Below are 26,929 nucleotides of genomic sequence, written 5' to 3'. Positions count from 1 at the left end.
CTATGGGTGATTCGGAATCAGCGTCCGAAAATACATCCATTCAAGTTGGTTTCAACTGTCGGGGGCCTTTTTAGAACAATCTTGAAGATCGACTGTAGAATAATTCAGAACGCTCCACAAACTATAGCTTATAATATAACTATAAGGATTAATATAATAATTGATAATGACAAAAGTCCAATAATAAGGATTAATTTAAATTTTCCGGCAAGATCCGGCAACCTTATAATTGCCCTTTCTAACAACCGGTTCCGGTCCAGAAAAATCCGGCTAACCGGATAACAGATTGATATCCGGCAGCCAACAGCTCATTCCGGTCGGTTCCTAATCTGTAATCGGTATCTAAGCTTAAAATATTCGAGGTGAAAATGAGGCTAACCACCTTTTGAGAGGGTGAAATGAGGCTAACAAGTATAACAAATATAACGTCCTCAATAAATGTAATATATTTGTTGACAGACGTTGCATGACACTTTTCGCCGCCGAAGTGTGCGCTGTTGAATAATCCAACTAGAGAGAGAGCAAATTTGGCGAATCGTTTAGCTTAATCGTTGATACATGTTTCGTATCCCAATATCAGAGATAATATTGGCGGCGCGCGCTTCGCGCGCGAAAAGTGGCATGCAACGTATGTCAACTTAATCGCGGTGTTTTTACCCTTAAAATCTGTCGCACATAATATAATTGTAGGCAGGAGTGGGATCGCACTATTTGCATAATTTTACCGCACCAATATGTTTCCTCTGTTCCTGGGGGCAGTGCACAGAATGGAAAATTCTGTCACATGTTTGAATGAAACTCTGCTCTGGAATAAATCTTCACTATATTTACAAACAAAATCTAAAATTATTAAATCAAATTCTGTAGAGCAAAAAAATATCAATTCTCTTTTAAGTCTAACAAGTAACAACATAAGCCAAGGTTGTGCATTGGATTTTAAGCAGTAAATCTTAATAAAAATCCAGTCATGGACTTATAACTATAAACACTACAAAACACAAGTTTCTGCAGTTAAACAAATTAAAAAATCTGTCCGGTTTGGTCCTTGATCAGGACAGCAACTTAACATCTATATGTTCTGCGTTTCTGCGGTATCGTATACGTTTTTTGAAACCTCATTGTTTCCTGATACGGGTGCTTTGTTGTCTGTTTTTCTCACAGCATGGTTCTGGTCAGATGAGTACTAGGGGGATTAATTGTTAAAATTATCGTCCGTGATAAATTCTTATTGTAGTGCGGGATTCTCGATTAATTCTCGCATGGATTATATGTTTCATGTTTGAATTGTGTAAAACCCTTTTATAAGGTTCTTTTTTACAGCCGTACCTAATACAATAAATTCAATATTAAATACACGCTTAACCATCATATATTGATACAGGGTGGGGGACGATATCAAATTAGCATTCAGAATTCCCATGCTTGCTAAATGCTTACTAACTAATTTAAAAAAATGCTTCCAATGCATTACCGTTTAAAATGAATTGAACAAGAATACGAAGACTTATAAAGTTATAACAATGATCAATGATGCAAACCTAAAACTGTAAAACATGAAGACACGGTCACTTACGGCTACGCTGCAGGAGTTGCTGGCGGCTAGTTTAGGGGTGGTTAGTTTAGGAGTGGCTAGTTTAGCCACCCACTTGGTTGGATCGGTAAACGTACTCTATAGTTCGACACGCACTCCAATTCGACACGTACTATAGTTCCGAGTTCGATACGTTCTCTAGTTCGACAACCCTTAAGTTCGACTCTGTCGAACTTGTTTGGCACATACTAAAGTCCGACACAAACTAAAGCTCGACAAGAGAATTTTGCCTGTCGAATAAGAGTTTTGAAATCTCCGATCTCAAGCGACGATCCTTTACGAACTTGAATTCTATTCGTTCGTTTGTTTTCCACTTGTCGCATGTTGTTTGACTATGTGTGGATGTAATCTTAATGGGAGCTGATTCGATTGATCACTACAAGTTGGTGTCTAGCTGGATTCAGACTCCATTGTTATGGAGGAGGCTGCATCATGACGCCCCGGTAACTCGTACTGCGTTTTATATAATATCTAGATTGCAGACTGTAGATCACGCTATATATTAATTGACCACAGACAATAATAAAAGTATAATGTGGAGATAAACTGATATATATATATAATATAAATATGTATCAGTTTATTTCCATCTCGTCACCTTCTCTTATTAGCTCCTCACTAACCTTAATTTTCTTTTAATCGAGTCAGACTACGTTTAATAATACGGAGCATTCAGAATTGTGCAATTTAAATTTAATATTAACTAATTGTCGAGAAAGAGAAACATCAAGGTAGTGATGATCAAATAATAATTGAAGAGAGCGATCACGTGATAACTTTGTGACACCGTCCTAGATTACTTTTAAATAACCAAAGGTATCGACCAGAACTCAATTCATCGAAGTTCGATCACGATGCGGTCCTTTCTGTTTCTCGTTGTCGTGTTGGCCTGTGTTACCTTCACTACTTCACTACAAGTGAAAAATCTAAGTTCAAATCAAGTTGCAAGAAGTTTGAGAAGATCACTAGAGGTTTAAAGATTATTCTTTAAAATTTCTCGACGGTTGCAAGATAGGAGGTAGAACTTTAAAGAAAAAACCGCTAAACAATGTCGAACAGTGGAAGAGCAGGTCATCACTGCAGATTGCGGCATTAAAACCAGCACGAGCACCAGAACCAGAACCAGAACCTCAACTAAAACCACAACCACAACCAACTGAGAGGCCAGATATAATGGAACCAGAACCAGAACCTCAACTAAAACCACAACCACAACCAACTGAGAGGCCAGATATAATGGAACCACCCAGAAACCCAAGAACAGTAACCGATGATATACACAACCGGACTTCGACCGGAACTTCTTGGACATGCATGAGGACAGTAATATGTCTACAGATTTTATTATGATATAGGTGAGGAATTTCGTTGTTAAAATATAGTTTTCCTAAATTGATCATTGATCGAGCAACAAAAAATATACATATGTTTTAAAAATCCTTATCGGGTGAACTGTGAATGAACATACAGCATTTTGTTTCCATGCAACGAGTGTGGGACATTTTCACTTCATGAGTTTGAACTTTGAAGAAAAACAAATTACAGTAAAATAATGTGATATGGTTCATTGTTTTACTGTAATTTAAATTTTTTTTTAGTACTACCATTTAGGGTCCTACAAATCACAATCCAAATCCAGCTACAAACGCATACTGGGAATATAATATAATACATCTTATCTATTTAATTTTAGGCGCTCTAATCTTCTCCTTCTTTTACTCGTATCTTGTAACTTTGTAATACTTCACATAAACATGACAGCGTACACGTGTTGTGAAGCAGCACACATACCTTATTCATCAGCCAAGCAAGATGTTACACCAAAGGAACTGTGTAAGATAGATGAAGCGATTTAATGACTTGTAGAAAAACAAATAATGGAATTTAGAAATATCCACTGTGCTACAATATATAAGTTTGACATCGAACATTGAAGAGCGGCTATAATAGCACACGTTAAACAGCAAACTTACTTAAACCTAAATTCTAGTATCGTAATCATTTTCCCCATTTTCACTTCCATTTCCATGACCATTAGTAGGAGCCTTCTTATTGACCAGAACAGTTGCAGTTTCAGGGCCACGCCCTACCCTCTTCTAGAATTGAGTGTAAATCAACAATCAACATGCAAATTAAAGGAGTGCAATTCTATGCTAATGTTAGATCAACATTTGGCTAATCCTTCATTTATAATCAGGTTCGAACTCAGTCACTCTGTCGGTAATTCATAAATTCTGAGTATGAAATATCTCCGTTACCAGAAAGATAGCAGTATACGAAGCCCAAATTGTATCAATCATCATGTACAATTGCAGTAGTTGGTGTCCTACTGCAAAGTCACTAGAAAAACTAGACATTTGCCATAGAAAACACCTTAGATCATTACTGAACATTTATTGGCCTCATGAAACAATATCCAATGCAAACTTATACCTAAGATGTAACTCAGTAAAGCTATCAGATCGTGTCCCTAAATCAAGGTGGAAGCTCCTAGGTCATATCTTGCGTAGTGCTGATGACTCCCCCGCTGCATTAGCGTTAAAGTTTGCTGTCACAACAAACTGTAAAGGGCGTGTCGGTGCGCATCGTAAGAATTTGTTCAAGATTATTGTGAATGATTTGACCCGTAGAGGTTTAAAACTTAACTCTTTGAATGATCTTAATAAGCATAAGATATTAGCCGATGATAGAGTTGCTTGGAGAAACAAATTTTTACTCTAGCTGTCTCGATCTGTACTGATCACCATTTTAGGATGACTTTATTTCTTTTAGGGGTTTTGAATATTTTAATGGTGTAAACAGTTTCTTAATAAATCAGATTGATTTTAATAATCAATAATCATGAATAATAACTGTGCGCAATACATTCATCCATACCATTCAATCTTTCAATGCAATCTAATGCAAATCAGTCAATCTCAGTTACAAATTCCAGTAATAAAATATAATTTTAATCAAGTTCTTACCAAGTATCTCTTTCTGATGAAGAATGCAGCAATCACTACAGCTGCTAGCATGACAAGGACCGCCACAACCACGACTATGATCACTGTTGTGGAGCCTCCACCATCACTCACTTTATCTGTCATTATTGAACATATCAGTGTTGATCCAGAAGAATGCCATGCCTTCTTGATCAGAGGCGTACATTAATAAACGAGGCACATGTATACTTGCATATTTCGGGCCAGTTACTTCAGATTTGCCCTACCCTCACCGTGGACACTAATTCTTCAATTTGCAGAGATACGAAATTATTGAACCAAGTTTCTTACCTCCATCTTCCTTGCAAGTAGGAACTATGCCAGTACTACATTTAAACTTCTCTTCTCCCGTGTGCAGAACGGACCCATTGTCGCAAGTCATCTTGATGAGTGTGTTGGGATCTACGTTGTATCCTGTTGGAGGAGACATGCTGCCGTGTGTCACCTGAAAGAAGGTTCGTCAAACGGAGATCCCTAACTAAAATATCCGGAAATTTCATACTTCGAGTTTTTCGGTTCATTTCAATGAACTTTTCGCGTGTATTCGATAGTGAAAAGTTTCAGAAGAATAAACAATTCTCCCCAGATAAACTCACCCCAGGAACCTTACAGAGTTCCTTACAATCGCCACTGCTGGTGCTACCTTTACCATAAGTAGTGGAGCCACTGGTACACTTCTCACAGCCCACAGAGTTGGGAGCCGTACTGTAGGTTCCCACCGCACATGCGTTACAGATATATCCCCCCGGGATGTGATATCCCGCCGGACACGTGACTGAAAATGAAACGAATTAGTTTAAATGGATCATCGTTCAATTCATATTCTTATGTTGAAGAGGCTTTTACAGCAAGATCAGACAAATGTAATGAATGAATAATGCAACAAATTTTCTCTTCACAGAGGTTTAAGACTAATGAAATGGTACTGGTAGGTTGATAACACTTAACACTATTCTAATATTTAATGACTCACTGCATGAACCCGAGATTTGAGCAAACCCAGCCTCACAAGCCGTTTTCACGTTCCCGGTATAACTGCCGTCCTCAGCTGTGAATCTCGTAGTCGCTCTCTTCTTTGATGTTGTTACTCTGAGAAAAGTCTTGAATTTAGAATTATGTCAAAAATTATCAAACTATTTTTGTTGTTTGTATGGCAATCGGTTCAATGAAATCCCCTGATATGCCACACTTTAAATACTACATTCATTTCAAAGTTTAAATATCCTTCTCACTCAAAAGTCATGGCTTCGGCGGTGACAAGCTCTTTGAGCCTTGAATCTGAGGAAGTAAGAGTGGAGGCGTCTTCTGAAGAGAGGTCTCCATACTGCAGAAGCTCAAAGCTCACTACACTCGATCCATCACCATTCTTACAGCTGGTATTTTGTACCTGATAAGTGTTGAGATGATTTAATTTTATCGTATAAACAATGACGTGTACACGGTACGTGGGTGATAATCAAATTTTGAAGAACAGTCTTAATGTAATTATGATAAGGTGGGTCAGGAGTTATCATGTTGAAACTGATCTTCTCAAACTAGACAACTAATTAAGGAGTTACTGAAAGAGAAACTAACCGTGCATTTAGCACCAGTAACACAGGGCACAGCCGCAGAACCAGAATGGATGTAAGTTTCAAAGGCAGCAACCACAGCTGCTTTCTCTGGATCTGTCTTACAGTAATCCACGTCAAGGTAAAGTTCTACTTCTAAGACATGGGACTTGGGGGTCTCCTGTTTAGCACATGCGGCAAAGTTTCCCTGACTGTTGGTAAAGGACTGGTGGCTCCACCGTAGATCTTCTTGACAGGTCACTTTCTGTAGGATAACAGAAGTCAGGAAAATTATATACTATATATATTAATATTTTTTTAACATAATTATGTTTTTACGATCGAGGTATTAATTAACAGCTTGGCACGGTAACACAAGGAGTCGTGGTTAATGTTTACCTTAATTTCGCTCAGATAAATGTATCCTGGGTCACATGAGACAGTGCACGAACTTTTAATAATGTAAGTGTAACCTCCATTACATGAGAGACCTCCGTGCTCCAAGTGCTTTAGTGGCGGACATCTTCCCTCTGTTCGGGGAAACTCTTCTTAGTAAGAATTTTAGATTCCGGTAGAATTAATTTGATCTACGATATAACGAAGAGCCCTGTAATAAAGTGGAATCGCTCTTATCACTGGTTAACACAAAATCTTTATTTTTCATACAAATAATATTTTTCCATAACAAAATCACTAGTAATTACCTTTGTAAACGCAATTTTGAGCATCTGTTTTCCATCCTGCCTCCGCACATACACGGGGGTTAGTTCCGTTCAGGTTGTAAGCAAGTTCACATATCGCACTGACGCTCTAGTGAGGGAGTGTTAGTTTGATGAGTTAAACAAGTTCACATATCGCACTGACGCTCTAGTGAGGGAGTGTTAGTTTGATGAGTTAAACAAGTTCACATGTGAATAATTGCAACAGATGTTCACCTTTCTAGGATGAAAACTTTCTAGATTACCGCAATTAAGATGGAATAGGATCTCATGATTATCAATCCTTATCAGTATATCTTATCACCTCAGTAGTAAGGAATGGGCCGGATGATTCGTCCATGACCTTGCCGTTGATCACTTCGTATGACGGGCACATCGCGTTAACAGCTGGTTGAGTGAGTTGTTCTAACTTTTAATTTTTTTACTTCTTTTAAACTTTCCTCTGATTAATCAATCAATTCGAACTAACTGGTGAGAGTTGTCAATATACAGCTGATAGTTTGATATATATATGCAAGTTCGTTACTTCCTCACGCCCTAACTGTAACATATCTTACGTTTGCAAAGAGGGGCGGCATTACTCCACGCTCGGTTGTTACAAGTCAGCTCACTGTTCCCCACCAACTTGAACCTATCATTGCACTTGTAGCTGACCTTCACTCCCTGCTCGTAGGGCGTTGTAGCTTCGTTGTGTACGGTCATTACTCCGTTCTCTATGGCCAGATCCTCCGATTTGCAATGCTCTAGAGTTCCGGGTCAGATTAAATAGTTCTGACATGGTCATGTGACTACCTATTTGACCAGCTCTTTAAAATCATAAAGAAACTCTTACATGCTAACTTTGTACATATGGTTCGTCGAGCTAGAAGTTTATAATTTTCTGGTTCACCCGCTGTACTTGTAGAGCACTATGATTTTTTTCCCTGCTCTTGCCGATGGCAAAAAGATCGTAGGGAATGAGTAATCGGGTTTGGATATATGAGGTGGCCCGACGGTCCTACGTTGACGACAAAAGTTTGCTCCTTCGCAATATAGACCACTAACCTATAATTATGTGTATAGGAAGCATCTGTTATGCTGCGCGCGACACTAGCCATGTGTTAATTAATTACAGTGAAGTTCCTCAGCTCCTTCGCAAAGTTATTTTCCACAATTTTCAGGATTCATTTATTGTTGATGCACTACTGGGCCGCGCCGCGCATCCAATAATTCTTCTCGCAACCACGGTAGATCGGCGAGATGCACCATGCACTGGGCCTCACCGAGCTGCGAAGCACGAAGGACGTTGACATCGTGAATCAAATCCCACTCATTTATTTAAAAAACAAAGCGTGTAAATATGTTTTTCTAGTCACACTTTTCTGTTTTCACTCAAAAGAATTAATGGTACAAGTACATCGTAGGGCTGGGAAAATTGATCGTGCGTGGTTTAACCGCGGCGAAATTCTTGTTAACGAACAATTTTAGACAAAATTCTCGGTAGTTTTTTCTCTCTCTTAGAGAAAAATGTTAGACAATTAGACAATCCAATTTAGTGGGGAGAATGTGATAGAGGCATTTTGCAGACAGCTTTTATGTTTATTATACATGCGTATACCTTGAATATGATTCTATTGTATTTTTAAAACAGATCCTTCAAAATGTTTGCATACCAAATGAAGTATTTTTTCCATCGACTTCTTTTTTCTTCAAAAAAAGTATAATGTATAAGTATGGTTAGAAGTGGTAGGATTTGAGAATGGGTATAGACATAGTGCTTGCTCTAACCAGAGCCCTCTCAGTCTCACTTGCAGTAGCGCAACTTGTGAAACAAGCGCGTCACGCAGTACGCGTATACACATGGCTATGTGAAACATAGTGCCAATGGGTAGGTAGGTTTTTCGTGTCACGTGTCACAAAGGAAAACATGCATTACCCTCCGCATACTTTATTAGAATGCATATTCTCCGCGCGCAGAGCAGTTATGGTGTTGTCGCCATGGTTACCCTCCGCATACGTTTGCACGATTTGACGATTGATTGAATTAAACCTCAAATGCGCGGCGCCAAGCATACAATTTGAATTCTATGGTAATTGATTTGAATAACAAGCGATTTCCCGGATCTTATACATGTGTTAAGTAGTTCAAGCTTTTCTTTACTTGATCATTGATCATGATGCGGTACAGCATACTAACTTCTCGTTTTGTTGTGAGTGCTTGGTACAACCACCGAAAACTTAACTAAACTTAAAGTACTAGCAAAACTGCGCGTTTTGCTCTAGATATATACACACTTTTTTAGAGATTTTACCGGCGTATCCTCTAAAATCACCTAATGTTTTTGTTCAATTTTAGGGGGCGCCAACAGGGGGGCGCCTTTTCGGCGGGGAGGGGGGGGCAACAGGCAACGTTACGCCACTGCTTGGCTCCCGATAATGATATTAGTAATCCGTTATACTGTTGAACAAATTATGATGCTGATATTATGTTGAACATGATTGTCGAGTGATTGATTTGTTATATGTTATACGAAATGGATCATAAATGTTATTATCAATTATGAGTTACATTACCTACTCCGGATTTCACGACTAGCAATACCATTTTATTTAATCTAACAACTTATGTAAACTTGTAAACAACGATTCCTTCACATGGCTTTTGTTCTTCAAACTTGTAACTGCATAACACCGCACAGGCGCAGGATACGGTGTCCGGTCGTTTAACTTTCGATTTAAATATTTGACAACGGCAACCCCTCCATAACCATTTTGTTCTCTGTAACGCCCAAAAAGAAATTTGGTCATTTAACCAATATGAAACGATCGCTAATCGTAATTAAATTTAATTACGGTCGATGGAAATCTAGCGTCCGCTAACCGGCGCAATTCTTGTTTATATATTATTATATTTTTATACACAATTTTATTATGCGATCTGCCCTATAGGCATTTTGGCTAGTTCAGCAGCCACTGATATTGTCATGAAATACGATAACTTGATAAACTGATGAGCTAATGCAATGTTGGTAAGGGTATGGACATGGTATTCATTGATAAATAAGTTGATCGTTATTGGTTAAATTCATTGCTAATTCTATTGTGAGCTGTCGATAGCGAGATTTTACTGTACAGTGTAAGCTGTGCTTACTTCGTAGTATCAAGTATCGTTAGAAATCTGTCATTTCTAATTCACTTAACACACAATGTGTTCTTTTGACTCATTGTCCGTAATTTTCAGGTGTCAAATATCTCTCTTTTCATATTAAACAAGAATTGCGCCGTTTAGCGGACGCTAGATTTCCATCGGACGCTAGATTTCCATCGACAGTGGGCATTTCCTTTTAAAATTTTAAATAAAAATCGTTTCATGTTGGTCAAAATATTAAATAACTGTTCTTCTGTCTTCACCAAATCACAAATCTGAGGACTTCCGACTTATCACTATCAAGCCTCAGGCTCAAGGTTGTGCGAAATTTACAACCCAAAGACCGTACCAGAGCCTTACGATGTATGACAGAATTAAACGGAATTAAACGGAATTAAACGTAAAGTTGTCGGAGATGGCACTAACACCATCGTCTCGACTATACATGAATGAATAACATAACTAGAGTAAATAAAATTCGAGTTTCAAGAGTCATGAAAATTTAAAACACAAGCACTTAAAATTTAACTCCCGTACAAACAACCGAAATAGAAATAAATGCTGAAATAATAATTTAACATAAGAGGAAGTAGTAAAAGGCAACTTCAATGATCACTAAACAGTGATATCAGTATTCGAGTCCTCAAAAGACACATTCATAATCGAACGTATAGTACTGGAAACAGTAAACACTAGTGTTCCGTGCTCGTACAACAGATCGTGAAATCTGCATAATGATGATCTGTATTATGTATGTTGAGTTGGTAGTCTTGATGGGGTGACAGGCAGTATTGGCGTCTTTTTCGGGTTCCTGATGCGGTGACAGTTGCAAAGGAATTTGCCCAGTTCTTGCACATGGGCAGAATTTATGATAGCTCCGTATTCCTTGAGCAGCAAAAGACTCTTAAGGTTGTCCGACAGTGAAAGTCTCGCTGACTTTGACATTTAACACGAAACATTAAACCTATGTAAAACGGGAATGAATTTATATGTAAATCCATTTCAAAACAACATATCAAGAATAAATCATTGTAATGACATATATATAATACGCTGACGTACTGTAATTAACTGTCATGAAAACTTACAGTAAGCTTGGCGCCGCGCATTTGAAAGTGTAACTCAATCGTCGAATCGTGCATGGCAAACGTATAGTATGCGGAGGGTAATCGTGGCGACGAAACCATAACTGGTCTGCGCGCGTGGAGAAGATGCATTAAAATGGCTATGCGGAGGGTAAGGGTCTGCCCACACTACACATCTATTCCCCGAAGGTCTGCCCACACTACGTTGACGGATTTTACTCGTCTAAATTTCTTCGAAGTAGCGCGCGCCGCTTTCTTCTCGACGGCCCGCTTTCTTGCCCGACGGCAAGTGCTACGAAGTAGCGCGCGCCGGGCCAGATCATTAACAATGGTCAACACACTACGCCATGTGGTGACGGGCCACATGACGTGGGTCAAAAAAACCGGATTCACACAACGAGGCGCAGAGCTCCCGCCAGTTGGCGTGGAAACTCTCGGGGAAGAGAGGCACGAATTTTTTAAATGGCCCGTCGTCACATGGCGTAGTGACAGTGTAGGCAGACCTTCGGGGAATAGAGGCGTAGTTGCTCTAACCAGAGCCCTCTCGCTTGCTATCTACTTGTGAAACAAGCGCGTCACGCAGTACGCGTAGACACATGGCTATGTGAAGAGGCGTAGTGTGGGCAGACCCTAATGCATGTTTTCCTTTGTGACACGTGACACCGTACGAAAAACCTACCTACCTACCTACCTACCCTACCCATCCTCAAATCCTACCAATTCTAACCATCTTATGATTTTTTAAGAAAAAAAGTCGATGGAAAAAATCAGTTATGATTTAATTTCTCTTCATCAGCTAGCTATGTACTGTAGTATGGATTTTATTTAACATAATTTGACCAAAACCCATAATTGGGGAGAGTGGCCAGCTGCCAGTGTCTCTCTTTCCCAAACTAAAGGAAATGATATCAATTTGAATGACCGTTCTCAATGCAAAATGATACCGAGAATGAAATCGGTCGCTCGCTTTTCTCATTCATTCACGGCTTGCGAATTTTAGTAAGTTTCGATTAATTATATCAATCACATGCTGTACAAATCTCTTTGGGTTGCTTTCGGGTCGATACCTAGTATTTCGGGATAAGGGCGGTATAGTTAGTGTCCAATTAGCTGAGTTTATTCATTATTGAATCTTTATTGCCGAGTACAGCTGCCTTCAGGTAGTTCTTCTTAATCTATTACAATTGTAATTGTAAATGAATGGGAAAAGCGAGCGACCGATTTTATTTAAGACAATTTTTCTTCTAAAATCATCTATTTGGTAATAGTATAGGGGATATAATAGTATATAATGTATAAGGTCCACGGTCGTGCTTGCCAGCACTGTGATTACACTGACTGGCATAAGAGGATACAGTTGGCTGCAAATGCACGAATCAACAGAACACGTTGGTCAGTTATTCTTATTACTAATGACGATTCACATCATCCTATCTGAAAGGTTCTACAACTAACATAAACCCATCCAAATTCCTTACCGCATTCAGTTCCATCTAAGTTTCGTTGCTTGCCATCTCCACAAGGTATACACAAGACTGCTCCTTCTATTGTACTGATCGTGTTGTCAGGACATTCTGCACACGTGTCCATATCAAAATTTTTGTAGCTTCCAGCTGGACAGGGCCCTGAAGTGATGTTAGATCTTGTAATATAAGAGCCAATATCCTCAGGTTACACAAACAAAGATCTTAACATTTTAACAGTGCGTGGTAATATGATATTCTATATCATTTCTAGCAAATTATATCACGTTCAATTTCATAGAACAACTACATGAACAAGTTTATAACTAACCACACGCAGATTGAGGAAGGTCTGGCTGGAACCCAGGGTCACATTTCCTGCATTGGGCGCCATCTCTAACTGTACCAACGTCACACTTATCTGAAGAATGTTTGATTTATCACCTGTACAGAGTTACTGTCGATATTATATTCCCATTCAATAAGCTTTATTACAGTTCGTAAGCCGTGAATGAATGGGAAAATCGAGCGACCGATTTCATTCTCGGTATCAATTTGCATTTGCGGACGGTTATTCAAATTAATATCATTTCCTTTGTTTTGGATAAAATACTGTATACAAGTTACTACGCTGTACACTAGTTACTATACTTTACACGAGTTACTATACTTTACACAAGTTACTATCCTGTATACTAGTTATTATACTGTACACTAGTTACTATACCAGGCCACGTACTGGTTGGTGTTTCCCAGTGTGGTGTGTGCTGAGACTGGGGTGGATGGCTGAAGCCAGGGGACCGCTGGGCTGAGTGGCGAAGCTGGTGGTCGTAACGGAGGCAGTCCACATTGAGCACCCAAGCGACGAAAGTCGCTAGGTAGCTCGTGGGGATAGCATCCGGGTCGATAGCTGGCGGCGTTGTCTTAGCATGGCGTGCCACTGGGTGTAGGCACTCTGTTCTGGGCTCGCATGCATCGCGTCAGGGGGCTTGTCGGCTGGGGCGTCTGTCACACGTGTAGGTACTTATTGATTTAAAGTACAGCGGCAGAGTCAATCCTGAGCACTAGAGCACCACTTATGACTCTGCCCATTTGCTCTGGAGTTACTGCCCAGGACCCAATCCTATCCTGTTTCTCTCACCTATAGTGATTGGTAATGGTGCTTTATCCAAAGCAAATGACCTTGCCGTGGTAAGGGGGCTTAATCGGCATCACAAGACCAGCCGAGACTAAGCTGTACTGTTCAGCTGAGCAAAACTGAACGTAGGTCGCACGTGCCAACCGTCTTCCTTTACCCCATTTGATCCCTTTTTCTTTTGGAGCTCTCACAGCCTTCACTCACACCTGAGCATATAGGGTTTTAGAAGTTCAGGGTGTGCACTTCAAGGTCGGGCCCTTAATACCGATCATTAGCACCCGTTTTACTTTTACCTTATTAGCGGCATATCATTACTGTCGCGGTAGTAAAACAAACATCTTTCTACGATACGCAGAAAGTGTTAAAACTCTCACTAATACACTTGGACTACAACACCGGATTACCAGTGGAGGAGGCAGGACAGAGCTGGCCTCGTGTGGGATTGGCACACTTGCGCAGGCTTCACAGCCTTGCTGCGATGGTGCTGGTTCCTATCGGGGCTGTGCTCGTCCAGCAACCACCAAGGAATCCACCACTACTACACCTACACTACAACACCGGATTACCAGTGGAGGAGGCGGGACTGAGCCGGCCTCGTGTGGGATTGGCACACTTGCGCAGGCTTCACAGCCTTGCTGCGAGGGTGCTGGTTTCAATCGGGGCTGTGCTCGTTCAGCAACCACCAAGGAATCCACCACTATTACCCCTATACTACAAGTACAACTCCGGATTTACAAAACAATCATGACTGATAGCGGTAATGAGATGTATCAACTGCATAACACAGATGAGACATTGATTTTCGCAGAGCGGAGGTTTTCTGATTTACGCTTAACATCAGACATTATTGTGATTAAAGGACCTATTTCAACAACATTGCGCGGGAACGCGCACATAATCTCCCATATACTGATACACAACAACTCATTATCTCTCAATCCTACCCCACCGTGGAATAGGATACAGATCACCAACATCTGGGAGGCAGTGGCTGTGCAGCTACATGAAGGTGGGGGCCCGTCGACGGAGTTTAAACAAAGGCAGCGGATCTGGGTGGATGTCTCACCTTCGGGTGAGACATTCTTAGAGAAACACAGTTTTCTCCCGGAGACGCTGGCTGCTGCTATTCGACTTCGACCAGCCCCCCGACACAGTGCCCAATCCAAAAGGTCCTAGTACCCGACCGGTGAGGGTAACTGCAGGTGCTGCACGCCACGTCCCCAATACCAAAAAAACAGGTAAAACTCATCATGAATATTACTCTGTAACTCAAATCAACCTTAAACGCAAGTACAACGCTTGGAAAACCCTGCTGGTGAACACTCATGGCAGGAAAAATCCTATTGTACTAGCGACTGAACCATACACTAATAACAAACACCTAATTCCACCAATAAGCAAAGAACTAACCGAGTATTATTACAAAGTTGGGGACATTAGGCCCCGTGCCGTCATAGTAATACACAAAAACCTAGCTGAAAAAAGTTGGGAACTATCGCAATTCACAACCCCGGATCAAGTTGCTATTAAGATTCAACTTAGCTCGACAGAAGTAATTCTGGCAGCTTCGTACATGGATATTAATGGACCAGCTCCATCCCACGAAACCACACCTCTAGCCAAATACGCTATAGACAACAAAATACCACTCATAATAGGCTCTGACACCAACTCCCAACACACTCTTTGGGGTAACAGGTTGTGCAATAGAAGAGGAGAGGAACTACTTGATTTCCTCTCGTCGCTAGGGCTCTCCTGTTCCAACAAAGGTTCAACTCCAACATTCCTCAACTCACGAGGTCATAATTCCATCATTGACCTCACTATTACCAACCAACTGGGGGCTGAACTGATCAGTAACTGGCACGTTAGTGATCTTTACTCAAACTCCGATCACAGATATATCATGTTCGACATTACTTCTGGTCCCAAAAAAGAACCAAGACAAATACGCCTAGTCAAGAACACTGACTAGGCGAAATTTGACGAGATTCTTTACAACAACAATGATCTCCACAACACCTGCGTTAACACACCACACGACATTGATCACAAAGTTAACACCATTAATACTGCTCTCCGAGCGGCCTTCGAGGAGGCATGTCCCATTACTTACATCTCCAGCGCTGTCAGAAAACCACCCTGGCTAACTCGAGAAGTTGAGGAAGCACAGAGGGGTATAAGACGCAAACTCATCACAGCTCGTCGAATCAAAACTGATGCTTCGTGGCTCGCTCTTAGAGAAAGCAACAAGCAATACAACAAGATCCTGTCCAACTCCCAGCGCAATGCGTGGCGGAAATTCTGCGCAGACACAGAATCGGTTAAGGAATCTGGAAGGATGAACAAGATTCTGAAAACCTGTACTGACACCAATAACAAACTTGAAGCCGTTTATAAACCAAATGGCGAACTCACCAAAAACGCAGAGGAGACACTGGAGGTCATGACTCAAACCCACTTCAAGGAGAGTGTTACTGATCCGCCAGTTCCGCCTCTCTGCCCCTTACCCATCTCCACAGACTTACTAGACAAAATCTACAGCCCTGAAAGAATCGAAAAGGCTCTCCTATCCTTCGATCCCTTGAAGGCTGCAGGACCTGACACTCTAAAACCTATCATATTCCAGAAAGCCTGGGCTCATATCAAAGACATAACGAAAAACATTATGACAAAAAACCATGAAACGCAACACATCCCAACTTTGTGGAGGGACTCTCTTGGAATCTTTCTCCCTAAGCCTGGAAAAACCGACTACAACAAAGCTAAGTCATTTCGAACGATCACTCTTTCGCCTGTGATGTTAAAGTTGCAGGAGAAAGTGATCTTATGGCATATGCAACATGACCTCAACATAGCTAATGATATCAACAAACGACAATTCGGCTTTAAGAAGGGCTGCTCCACAGAAGCGGCACTTCATAAAGTTACTCACACCATTGAGCGCAGAATAGCCAAGAAAGGATATGTCCTAGGTGTCTTTCTAGATATAGAGGGCGCCTTCGACAATGTCTCGTTCAAGGCTATCTCTGAAGCAGTCAAGGCTACGAAAGTGGACTTGGCTACAGCACAGTGGATCATCAACATGGTAACCAATCGATTCATCACACTAAATCATAAGGATAAGTCGAGAAGGGTACGGATCAGGCGAGGTTGCCCCCAAGGAGGCATTCTCTCTCCTTTTCTCTGGAACCTGGTAGTCGACGATCTCCTTTCCTTTACCGCAAAAGACATCCCGGGTTACCTGCAAGCCTTTGCGGATGATCTGTTGTCTCTAGCGGAAGGGGATGATTTAGACATCATCTGGGACCGAACATGCAAAACTATTAAAACGATAGAAAATTGGTGCAGAACCAAAGAGCTATCTATTAGCGCCCTTAAAACTCAGATAGTCATGTTTACCTGGAATAGTAAGTGGACTCTAAGACCTATAACAGTTGGCAACAACATTATAGGTCTTTCCAAGTCTGCTAAATTTCTAGGAGTGACCTTGGACAGCAAACTCAACTTCAATGAACATATCATCAACACCACCAAAAAAGCCACGGCATCCCTCATGCAATGTCGAAGAGCTGTCGGCCCCACATGGGGTATGAGCCCCAAAACATGCAAATGGATGTACACGGCTGTCATCCGTCCAATCCTATCCTACTGCTGTAGTATATGGATCAGGGCCACTCAAACGGACTATAACGCGAAGAAACTCAAACGTGTTCAGGCATTGGCACTCAGAATGATGTCTGGTGCCATGCCAAGCACACCTTTTATCGCATTGAATCACCTCACCGACACTTCTGACATCATACTGTTCCTGCAAGGCGAAGCAGCAAAGGGTGCGGCCAGGCTACAAGCTTATGGCAGCCTCACTCTTGAAACTATTGCCTTCAGGAAGGGAGCTATCAAAAATCATACCACTATCAACAAACAATTCATGGCAGACCTCATTATCCCACCTAGAGCAACGAGAGACCTAACAACACCAACCATGATGCTGGGACGGCACTTCACCGTCACAACTCCTGGAGCCGATACCACTGAATATAGAAATTCACTTCAAAACACCATTGACAACATTACCAGTGAAACGATCACCTGCTACACTGACGGGTCACTCACAGACTCAGGATGCGGGGCTGGCTATATCATCACAACTGACAACAATAATACCACCCTTGAAGAAAGATCATTCAAGCTCCCTGATTATTGCACTGTTTACCAAACAGAGCTCACCGCCATCATTGAAGCTTGCAAATATCTCTCTACCTATACCAACACACATATCATCATATGGTCTGACAGTCTCTCATCTATACAAGCTATCTCTGCGCTTTCAACGCGGAGTAGAGCTACAAGAGACTGTTACGACTCTCTTAATGCACTCGGATCCAACAACACGCTAGAGATACGGTGGATTGCAGCACACATCGGATTGTGGGGGAACGAAAAAGCAGATGAGCTGGCCAAGCTTGGTACAACCAGTGAATCCACTTTGAAGTGTCCAATTCCACAATCCTACATCAAGCGTCAAATCGACAACAAAGTCAACAGACTGAATCAGGAAACTTGGTTAACTGACGGTCCCAGACACACCAAACTGACACTCGGCCACAAGCATGCCAAAATCATCAAAAACCTCAACACTACACTCAGCAAAAACAGACAAGATTACAGAACTGCAGTTCACCTCATCACGGGTCACTGCGGCTTAAACAAACACCTTCACACCATTTGCAAATCAAACACCAGTGCTTGTCCTATGTGCGGCGACGGAGAGGAAACTGTCTCACACTTCCTTGGACAGTGTCCGGCTATTGCCCAAATTAGAGGTCAATATTTCCAGGACTACTACCTCTCTGTCAATGACATATTCGACAACCAACACATCACCACAATTGTCGCAAACCGCACCAAACCGCACCAAACGCTTAATTGTGCCGGAAGAGCTGGATCAGACCGGGGTGACTTAAAGTATTATCTCATATGCTGTCTCGTCTCGTTTTACTTTTCCAAACCCAGCTGGCATTTAAGCTTATTATTTTGACTCATATATCATCTTACACCATCCTCCACCAATCACTCTGATTTCACCGGCAACCTTCCCCAAGGTTGCCACATCCCAGAGGTAGGCAGAGCATCTCAATGCTATCCTCTCGTGGGCTATCTTGGCCCAGCCTCTCTTATAAAAATAAAAATAAAAATAAAAAAAGGCCACGTACAATATATCTGGTTACTGTAATATAAAATGATTGATGTTAATAACCTGTTTTAGCCTCTCTATAGTAATCTGAGGCTTCGTTGCGTTCAAATTTTATATACTCCGTCTCTCTGTTCCAGTAGTCTCCCCACGTACCCTCTAACGTACTGTCACTACACAAGGTGTCTGATAGCAGCACGTTACCTACTTCCTCGTTATTACAGTGTATAACAACTCTGACACCTGAACTGCGTGTCAGGGTAATCCTCCATATCTTGTCAGTAGTGGAGGGCAGAGTAACTGGGAAATCAATCCTGGAACTGCTGCAGTAGTAGAGCCAGTACTGGTATTTGGTAGATAAGAATAAGATAGCAACTCCTCCTGATGGTCTTTCTGAGGTATCGTAGAAATACACCCACACTGCACTATAACTTCCCAGCCGACTATCAGTCCTTATCTCCAGTGAAGTAGATTCAAGTGGGAAGGGTATTGGCTCGCTAGTGATGCCACGTACTGTTACTGCTGTCCACCCTGCAGTTGTGAGTTTGTGAATTATTTTCACTAATGGGTTATTTATTGTTAATTGAAAATAAATTGATCATTCTGACGGGAATATTTTTAATCAGTCTACTATTTTAAATTTTACTTTACTTCTAACGATATTCTTACCCAATAAATTCCGTTAAATAACAGCTAATAGTTAAAATAAGATGCTGAAGGTATTTCAGAAGTTCAACAAAAACCTAAACAAACATTTAGACAAAAATGATTACCTTTTTTTGGTGCACAAAAGGGATATGTAACGTGCGGCAAATCAACTATTATTTTTTAACTCTTATACAGATACAGAGGCCGGGGGGGGGGCCAATGGCATAAATGGAGAAAATGGAGAATTACTCATAGGTTTTTCCATTTTCTCCATAGAAATAGTCTCCATTTTATGCCATTTTATGCCATTTTATGCCATTGAAAACCTGAAAAATTTAGAATTTCGAGAAAAATTATTAAAAAAAAAGATATTTTCGGCCAATAATGAACAGGGTATCATGAAACATGGAGAAAAGTGGTTTTTAGAAAAATTTTGAAAAATTTTGAAAAGAGTTGACTTAGAAAATGTTCGGTCCGAGTCATTTTCGATACGTACCTCCCGTATCGAGAGCTCCCGATTCCAAGCTCGTGTTGCAAAGGGGAGGCCTGCCTTCCGAGATCGCATTACCTCGAGTCCAAAATTGTGTATCGAGGGGAAGGTGTGGACTTCGAAAAACCGAAAAAATATTTTCGGCAAATAATGAACAGGGTAGCATGAAACGTGGAGAAAAGCGGTTTTCAGAAAAACTTTGAAAAATTTTGACTTAGAAAATTACCCCTCGGTACACAATTTTGGACTCGACGCTTCCCACTGGTAATGCGATCTCGGAAGGCAGGCCTCCCCTTTGCAACACGAGCTCGGAATCGGGAGCTCTCGATACGAGAGGTACGTATCGAGAATGACTCGGGCCGAAAATTTTCTAAGTCAAAATTTTTCAAAGTTTTTCTAAAAACCACTTTTCTCCACGTTTCATGCTACCCTCTTCATTATTAGCCGAAAATATTTTTTTGGTTTTTCGGTTTATCGAAGTCTACACCTACCCCTCGATACACAAATTTGGACTCGAGGCTTCCCCCTGGTAATGCGATCTCGGAAGGTAGGCCTCCCCTTTGCAGTGCGAGCTCGTTTCGACTTTCGAGGATGTAGGTCTCACTTCTCAGTGCCTATTACCCTCCCTTATTACTCACTCCTGCTGTAGCCTGTAGAAATAAATTTACACTAGGCTTGAGTAATTATGAGTTTGCCTAAAGTGTGCCTCTACTTACCTAGTATAAGCATCTAGTAGCCTACTATGAGCTTTCATAAGCTTGTTACGCCCCTAGTAAGCGTAAATAAACATGTTAGGATGTCCAATTTAGGTGTTAAATGGTGTTAAAGATGAAATTTCGAAGACAAAATTCATGGCATAAAATGGAGAAAATGGAGAATTACTCATGGGTTTTTCCATTTTCTCCATAGAAAAAGTCTCCATTTTATGCCATTTTATGCCATTTTATGCCATTGGCCCCCCCCCCCCCCCCCCCCCCCCCCCCCCCGATACAGATAATCAATAATACAGCGATGTTATTTGTCTAAAATGCCTTATTTCAATGGGATCAATTTTGAATTTGAAGGCCAACTACTAAAAGTAAATGAAGTTTGAGGATATTGGTAAATAGTCGGAAGCTTTGTTCGATGAAATTTTAACAAGAATTGCGCCGTTTAGAATTAGCGGACGCTAGATTTTTATCGACAGTAGGCATTTCCTTTTAAAATTTTAAATAAAAATCGTTTCATGTTGGTCAAAATATCAATTAACTGTTCTTCTGTCTTCATTCACCATTCTTTGGGCGCTATACGGAGCACAAAATGTAAGGGAATTGCCATTGTCAGTTATTCAAATTTAAAAAGTTAAATGACCGAACACCGCGTTTGGCGTTATCCTGCGCCTGTGTACCGTAAAGAAAAGCTTGAATTTAAAACTACTTAACACATGTTTAAGATCCGGGAAATCGCTTGTTATTCAAATCAATTACCATAGAATTCAAATTCATTCGCTATAATTTCATATTCGCAAAGTAATCAATTTTTGTGGAATTAAACGACAAAATCACAAATCTGCGGACTTATCACTATCAAGCCTCAAGGTTGTGCGAAATTTAAAACCCAAAGCACAAAGACCAGAGCCTTACGATGTTTGACACGACTTTAACATTTAACACGAAACATTATGCCTATGTAAAACGGGAATGAATTTATAGAAATTAGAAATTAGAAATTAGAAATTAGAAATTAGAAATTAGAAATTAGAAATTAGAAATTAGAAATTAGAAATTAGAAATTAGAAATTAGAAATTAGAAATTAGAAATTAGAAATTAGAAATTAGAAATTAGAAATTAGAAATTAGAAATTAGAAATTAGAAATTAGAAATTAGAAATTAGAAATTAGAAATTAGAAATTAGAAATTAGAAATTAGAAATTAGAAATTAGAAATTAGAAATTAGAAATTAGAAAGATCATTACAATATTACATGTATCAGATCCCAATCAGTTAAATGAAAGTTATTCAACCAAACAATAAAAACATAATATCGTAAATAAATAAATAAATGGATTCAAAGTGTGCACGGAATAAGGATACTAAGTCATAGCTTACTTTTAGGAAATCTTTCACGAAATAGATTATAAACAAAATTTCTGGTCTCAAAATGTAATCCTCATTAAATAGTTTACTGAATTGACTATTTGTGAGCATGTTGTGAAGGTCTGTGATGTTTCTTTGTCTGATCTCCTTGTAGACAGGACATTCTTTAAGCAGATGGACTTCGTCTTCTTTAATGATGTCACTAAAAGGGAGCTCGTTCAGGAGGTCTATGGTGATTCTGTCTGAGCTGCAGCAAAAGTGGCAAGCTCTGTAGAAGATACTTGAATTTTTCCAGCCATATCTCCCCGTCTTTGTGGGAGCTTGTCCTCAGCCATGTGGTACATCGGGTTTTCTTGTGATTGGGTAGAGATAGGTATGGTTCTAATCCAAAGCTGCTTTTGACTTTGTTGTAGAATGCAAGCTTTTTGTTTTCAAGTCGAGCTTTTTCCCACTTTTGTTGGAACCAATCTCTCAGTCTACTCCGAACGAGTTGGCTGATCGGCATGGGAACATTCTTCGAGACAATTGTTCGTTTAATTGCTCCTGGGTCAAGTGCTTCGGTCAGCGCTCTCGGAATGTTCGGAACCAGGTCAGCTCTAGGTTTTTTTGCTCTACGAAAGCATGGCGATCAATCTGTGGTGAGTTTTTTCTATCAAGGAGGACGAGCCTGTTGTGGAAGTCAAGAAAGAGCTTACTCAGTTGTATTCCAAGGGGATATCTTCCTGTGTATCCCCATATCGGGATATTTGAAATTCTCTTGTTGACCCCAGTCGTCCATTTTAGCAGCGAGAGATGCAGGCGCTCGATGCTGTCATTCGCTAATTGACTGAGTGTGTCTTTGTCGGACTGTGTTTTCTTCTGACAGATGTTGCTGAGAATGTTGGTATAGGGGATCCACACCTGACTACCGTATGAGACGACAGGAAGTATAAGGGCATCGAAGAGTTTGAACACAGCCTCTTTAGAAATTGAGGAGAGATCAACCGTATTTTTCAGGGAGAAGTATGCTCGAAGTCCTTTGATCCTGAGCTGCTCTTGGTTAAGCTTCATACTGCCACATATTGTGAAATGAGTACCTAGGTAGCAGTAGCTTTTGACCGAAGGGATTACAATACTTCTGCCGTAGGTAAATGTTTTACTCTCGAGTAACTGCCTTCCTGAGGGATTGAAGATGATGACCGCAGTTTTCTTAATGTTAACAATCAATCCCCAGTTAGTGCAAAATGAGTGGAGTTGGTCAATCATTAGCTGCAGACTGTCCTTGTTAAGGGTAACCGTGGCGACGAAACCATAACTGGTCTGCACGCGGAGAAGATGCATTAAAATGGCTATGCGGAGGGTAATGCATGTTTTCCTTTGTGACCCTACGAAAAACCTACCTACCTACCCTACCCATCCTCAAATCCTACCAATTCTAACCATCTTATGACTTTTTAAGAAAAAAAAGTCGATGCACTCAACGTCTTACACTGTCCACCATCTGCCAGGGAGAACTGAAGTTAACATTAGTTGGATAGAACAGAGAGTTACGCCAGGTTACTACATTAGTAAAGGTTGGTAAACGTGTTATATCTATGCCATCAGTCGACCCTGCCGTTTTCATTTCAACTATAGTCTTTCTTTAGGGGGTGGTCGTTTTGTAATTGTTTGGACTAGGGGGTTGGCGAAACTACCAGTCCTTCGATCTGTATTTGGTACACTATCGACTTTCAAGCGAATCAATGTGCGAGTTTCAGGATTGGTTAGAGCATGATATCGTTCCAAATCGCCCTCTTGAAAGTCATTCAGGAAAAAGTGATCAGTACAAAATCTTGTACTTAGGCTAAGTTGCCATGATCGTGAATCTCTATTCATCCCCACAACCCATTTTGCTTTAAAGCTTGATCTTTGGGTAGTCTGACGTATTTTAGAAATCCTCTTCCACTGTGATCACTTACTTTATTTCGGCCACTACGATTTGAGCAACCACCCACAACACAAAATGATCCTCCTGGTTTCTGCTTCTTCGAAGGCGGTTGTTCAGCCATTCGCCCATTCAGCTAGGTACTTTATTTCTGTAACGTCGTTCGAGTATTGAAGAATTGGATGTGACTAAGAATACTAAAATAACTCGTGATATTATAACTTGTAACTAGTGATACGAGATGGCATAGTTAAATAACTAATCGTGTTAACAATAACAAACTACTAGTGCTCAGTATTACCGGTTAAAACGAATGTGTCATGATTGCGTGAACAGAGAAAAAACGCGGCATTGCAAATGTAAACAATGTAATAGTGAGGGTAGACACAGCGATAGTATGCTGCATCTACTCGAGCGACCCTAATTTTAGTGGCCAATTAGAGGGCGACACCCTCACTTGCGTGTCCCTAAATTTTGCGGAAGTTAATAATAATATATTCGCTTGACTATCAGATTGAGTTAAAAAACAAAAATGTTAACATTTTTTCCCTATCTCGGTGTACACCTTTAAATATCTTATTCTAATTGGATCAATACTGAATACAATCTGAAGGCCAAATATCAAAACTATGATACTTATAATAAATAAAATTGTACCATCGTCTGAAGATTCCTGTGCAGTGATGTTCCCCATAACCAACCAGAGAACGAATAAGATCATCACACTCATCCTTTTATTATGTTCATTCTATTAAAATGAACATTAAACATCATAGACATGAGGAAGCTGCAATCTTCTGAATTTCAGGTATTTTTCAAAGCAAAAACACCAAATTTGTGTATTACCCTGTCTAATTTAACGTTCGGTCGACGTGAAAAAATATTTGGGTTCTTTTTTGCTTCGAGGGGGTGGGAAAACAAAAAAGCTGTAGGGGGGAGGGGCAAAAAACTGGCCCAACAAAATTTGGGGGAGGGGTGGGGGCGGCAAAAATGTTTGCGGTGGGGCAGCACACGGGTACGTTTCGCCAATGGCAATGTACCCGACACGCCCCTGCTACCAACAATATGCCGATATGACCCGATATAATTCGGGCTCAAGATATGGGATATTTTATAACAAGTGTGGATCAAGAAGCTCCATTTTCGGCGTCTCTGCAAGAATATGATATTTAGTTTCATGAGACGTTCTAAGTAGTATACTGAATATTTTCTAAATGTCCTTGACCTTGCATAGCAATATTTTAGCTTACTCCGCACCATGGTTTTGAAATGAGTACCCAAGCATTAGAATCTGTATGTGGGGTGTCTTACAGCGGTCATGTGATAGAATCACCCAAGTCCCTGACAGTTTCTGATGGCTTTTACTAATTCGCTCGCCCAAAAATTTCACGTGACTTTGGTTTTTATGGTTTTGCAGCTGTACAAAACGGTTTTACATTAACCCTAATCCCATGACCCTAACCCTAACCCCGAAGCTATCAATAACCCTTACCACAACCCTAACCCTAACCCTTAACAATCGAATTCATGTTTTACTAGCCTGTCACGTGACCAAAACGGATTTTTGCCCATAACTCCCCAGGGAAGCATTTTCTGTTTTCACCCTACGTCATGGGGGGTAATTCGGAATCAGCGTCCAAAAATACACCGATTTTGATCAATCTCATATGTGGGTCAATTTCGAAAACTTTACTAAAGTACTAGCAAAACTGCGCGTTTTGCTCTAGATACACACTTTTTTAGAGATTTTACCGGCGTATCCTCTAAAATCATCTAAATCTAATTTTTTCAATCTTAGGGAGGGGCACCAAAAGGGGAGGGGGCGCCAACTGGGGGGCGCTTTTTCGGCGGAGGGACGCCAACAGGAAACGTTACGCCACTGTGGAGAACGGGTTGAAAAAGTCACGTGATAGTCGAGTGTAGAGTGATTAATCATAATCCATACCAAAACAGACTTTATTTTGTTTAAAATTACGTGGGGGCTGTACGGCTTAGCGCCCATATGCATAAGATAACAAAAATGTAACGATACAAAACGATTTGTAAAGTTACGTTACGATAAACAATTATTAACGTTAAAAGTATTAACTTGTCCAGAGATAACTTTAATTGTAAGGTAAGTAAGTAAGGGTTGGGCGGGGTTAGCAGTTAGAGTAGTTCGTTAAAAAAATCGGAGTCACGTGGAATTGTTTGTTGAGAGGGTTTTAGTAAGAGCATTATCAACACAAATGAATTACTATCAACAGAGTTACACTATAACTTATATTTATAAAACTTAGTAGGCGGCCTCATCAGATAAAGAATTTTGTGTGATGGAGTACCTCAATACCTAACAGTTTTGCATATTCAATCCTCTCTCTGAATAATAATTCGATTATTATCAAATTATTTACATCCGATTTGATTTGAAACTTTTACAAATAGTACATATACAGCAAAGAGAATTTAAAATAAACGACATTATAAGGTATTATGCTGTGTAAAAGTCTTAGACCTATGACCATATTGTAGAAATACTAAAAGCATGGGTGAGTACCTACTAAGTGGTACAAGTTCTGGGGGTATACGTATTACATTACACGTATCATCAATCCCGTCAGGATAGCATCTCGTGACTATGCATTCTCAGTGGCACTCACTAAAGATCTTGTGAGTTTCATCAACCAACAAGACCAGGATATTACCAAGCTGGATATGGGCAAGATCAAAGATGAAAGAAAAGAAAGAAGAACTGAGAAAACAGAACGATGAGTTTCTATCACAAAGGTTCAAGATGCTTTATAATGGGTCAGATCATCTTCTTAAGAACCACTTTAACCAAGCAAGAGAGAAGGGAGCATCAACAAGGCTTTCAGCATTACCTCTAAAGGACCTCAACTATGTTCTAAACAAGCAAGAGTTCCAAGACAGCATACGCCTACGCTATATGGATGGAAGATCCAAGGAGTGCCCTCTAAATGT

General features: G+C 40.4%; 1 protein-coding gene across 1 annotated transcript; it reads right to left on the bottom strand.

Annotated features, from left to right (window-relative positions):
- Positions 1 to 806: 806 nt before the first annotated feature.
- Positions 807 to 24,671, bottom strand: LOC134820742 (CUB and sushi domain-containing protein 3-like). The gene is made up of 15 exons (XM_063831328.1): positions 24,626 to 24,671; positions 18,918 to 19,382; positions 12,851 to 12,940; positions 12,535 to 12,681; positions 7,402 to 7,587; positions 7,149 to 7,231; positions 6,830 to 6,935; positions 6,525 to 6,655; positions 6,151 to 6,390; positions 5,808 to 5,962; positions 5,549 to 5,664; positions 5,172 to 5,350; positions 4,867 to 5,020; positions 4,558 to 4,673; positions 807 to 1,183 (listed from the first exon to the last, which is right to left on the bottom strand). The coding sequence occupies exons 1-15, from the start codon at positions 24,660 to 24,662 to the stop codon at positions 1,070 to 1,072; spliced, it is 2,319 nt and encodes a 772-aa protein (XP_063687398.1). The 5' UTR covers positions 24,663 to 24,671; the 3' UTR covers positions 807 to 1,069.
- Between the last annotated feature and the right edge of the window lie 2,258 nt (positions 24,672 to 26,929).

Source organism: Bolinopsis microptera, chromosome 1 (assembly GCF_026151205.1).
Source record: "Bolinopsis microptera isolate Bmic1 chromosome 1, MBARI_Bmic_1.0, whole genome shotgun sequence".
NCBI lineage: Eukaryota > Metazoa > Ctenophora > Tentaculata > Lobata > Bolinopsidae > Bolinopsis > Bolinopsis microptera.
Note: the sequence above shows the minus strand (reverse complement) of the source record. Positions and strands in the feature narration are given on the sequence as shown.

Coding starts and splice junctions, on each gene's coding strand:
- LOC134820742 (XM_063831328.1), bottom strand. CDS start 24,662: ATGGGGAACATCACTGCACAGGAATCTTCAGACGATG. Junction 12,682..12,850: donor CCTTCCTCAATCTGCGTGTG/GTTAGTTATAAA, acceptor ACATCACTTCAG/GGCCCTGTCCAGCTGGAAGC. Junction 4,674..4,866: donor TACTTGCAAGGAAGATGGAG/GTAAGAAACTTG, acceptor CAATAATGACAG/ATAAAGTGAGTGATGGTGGA.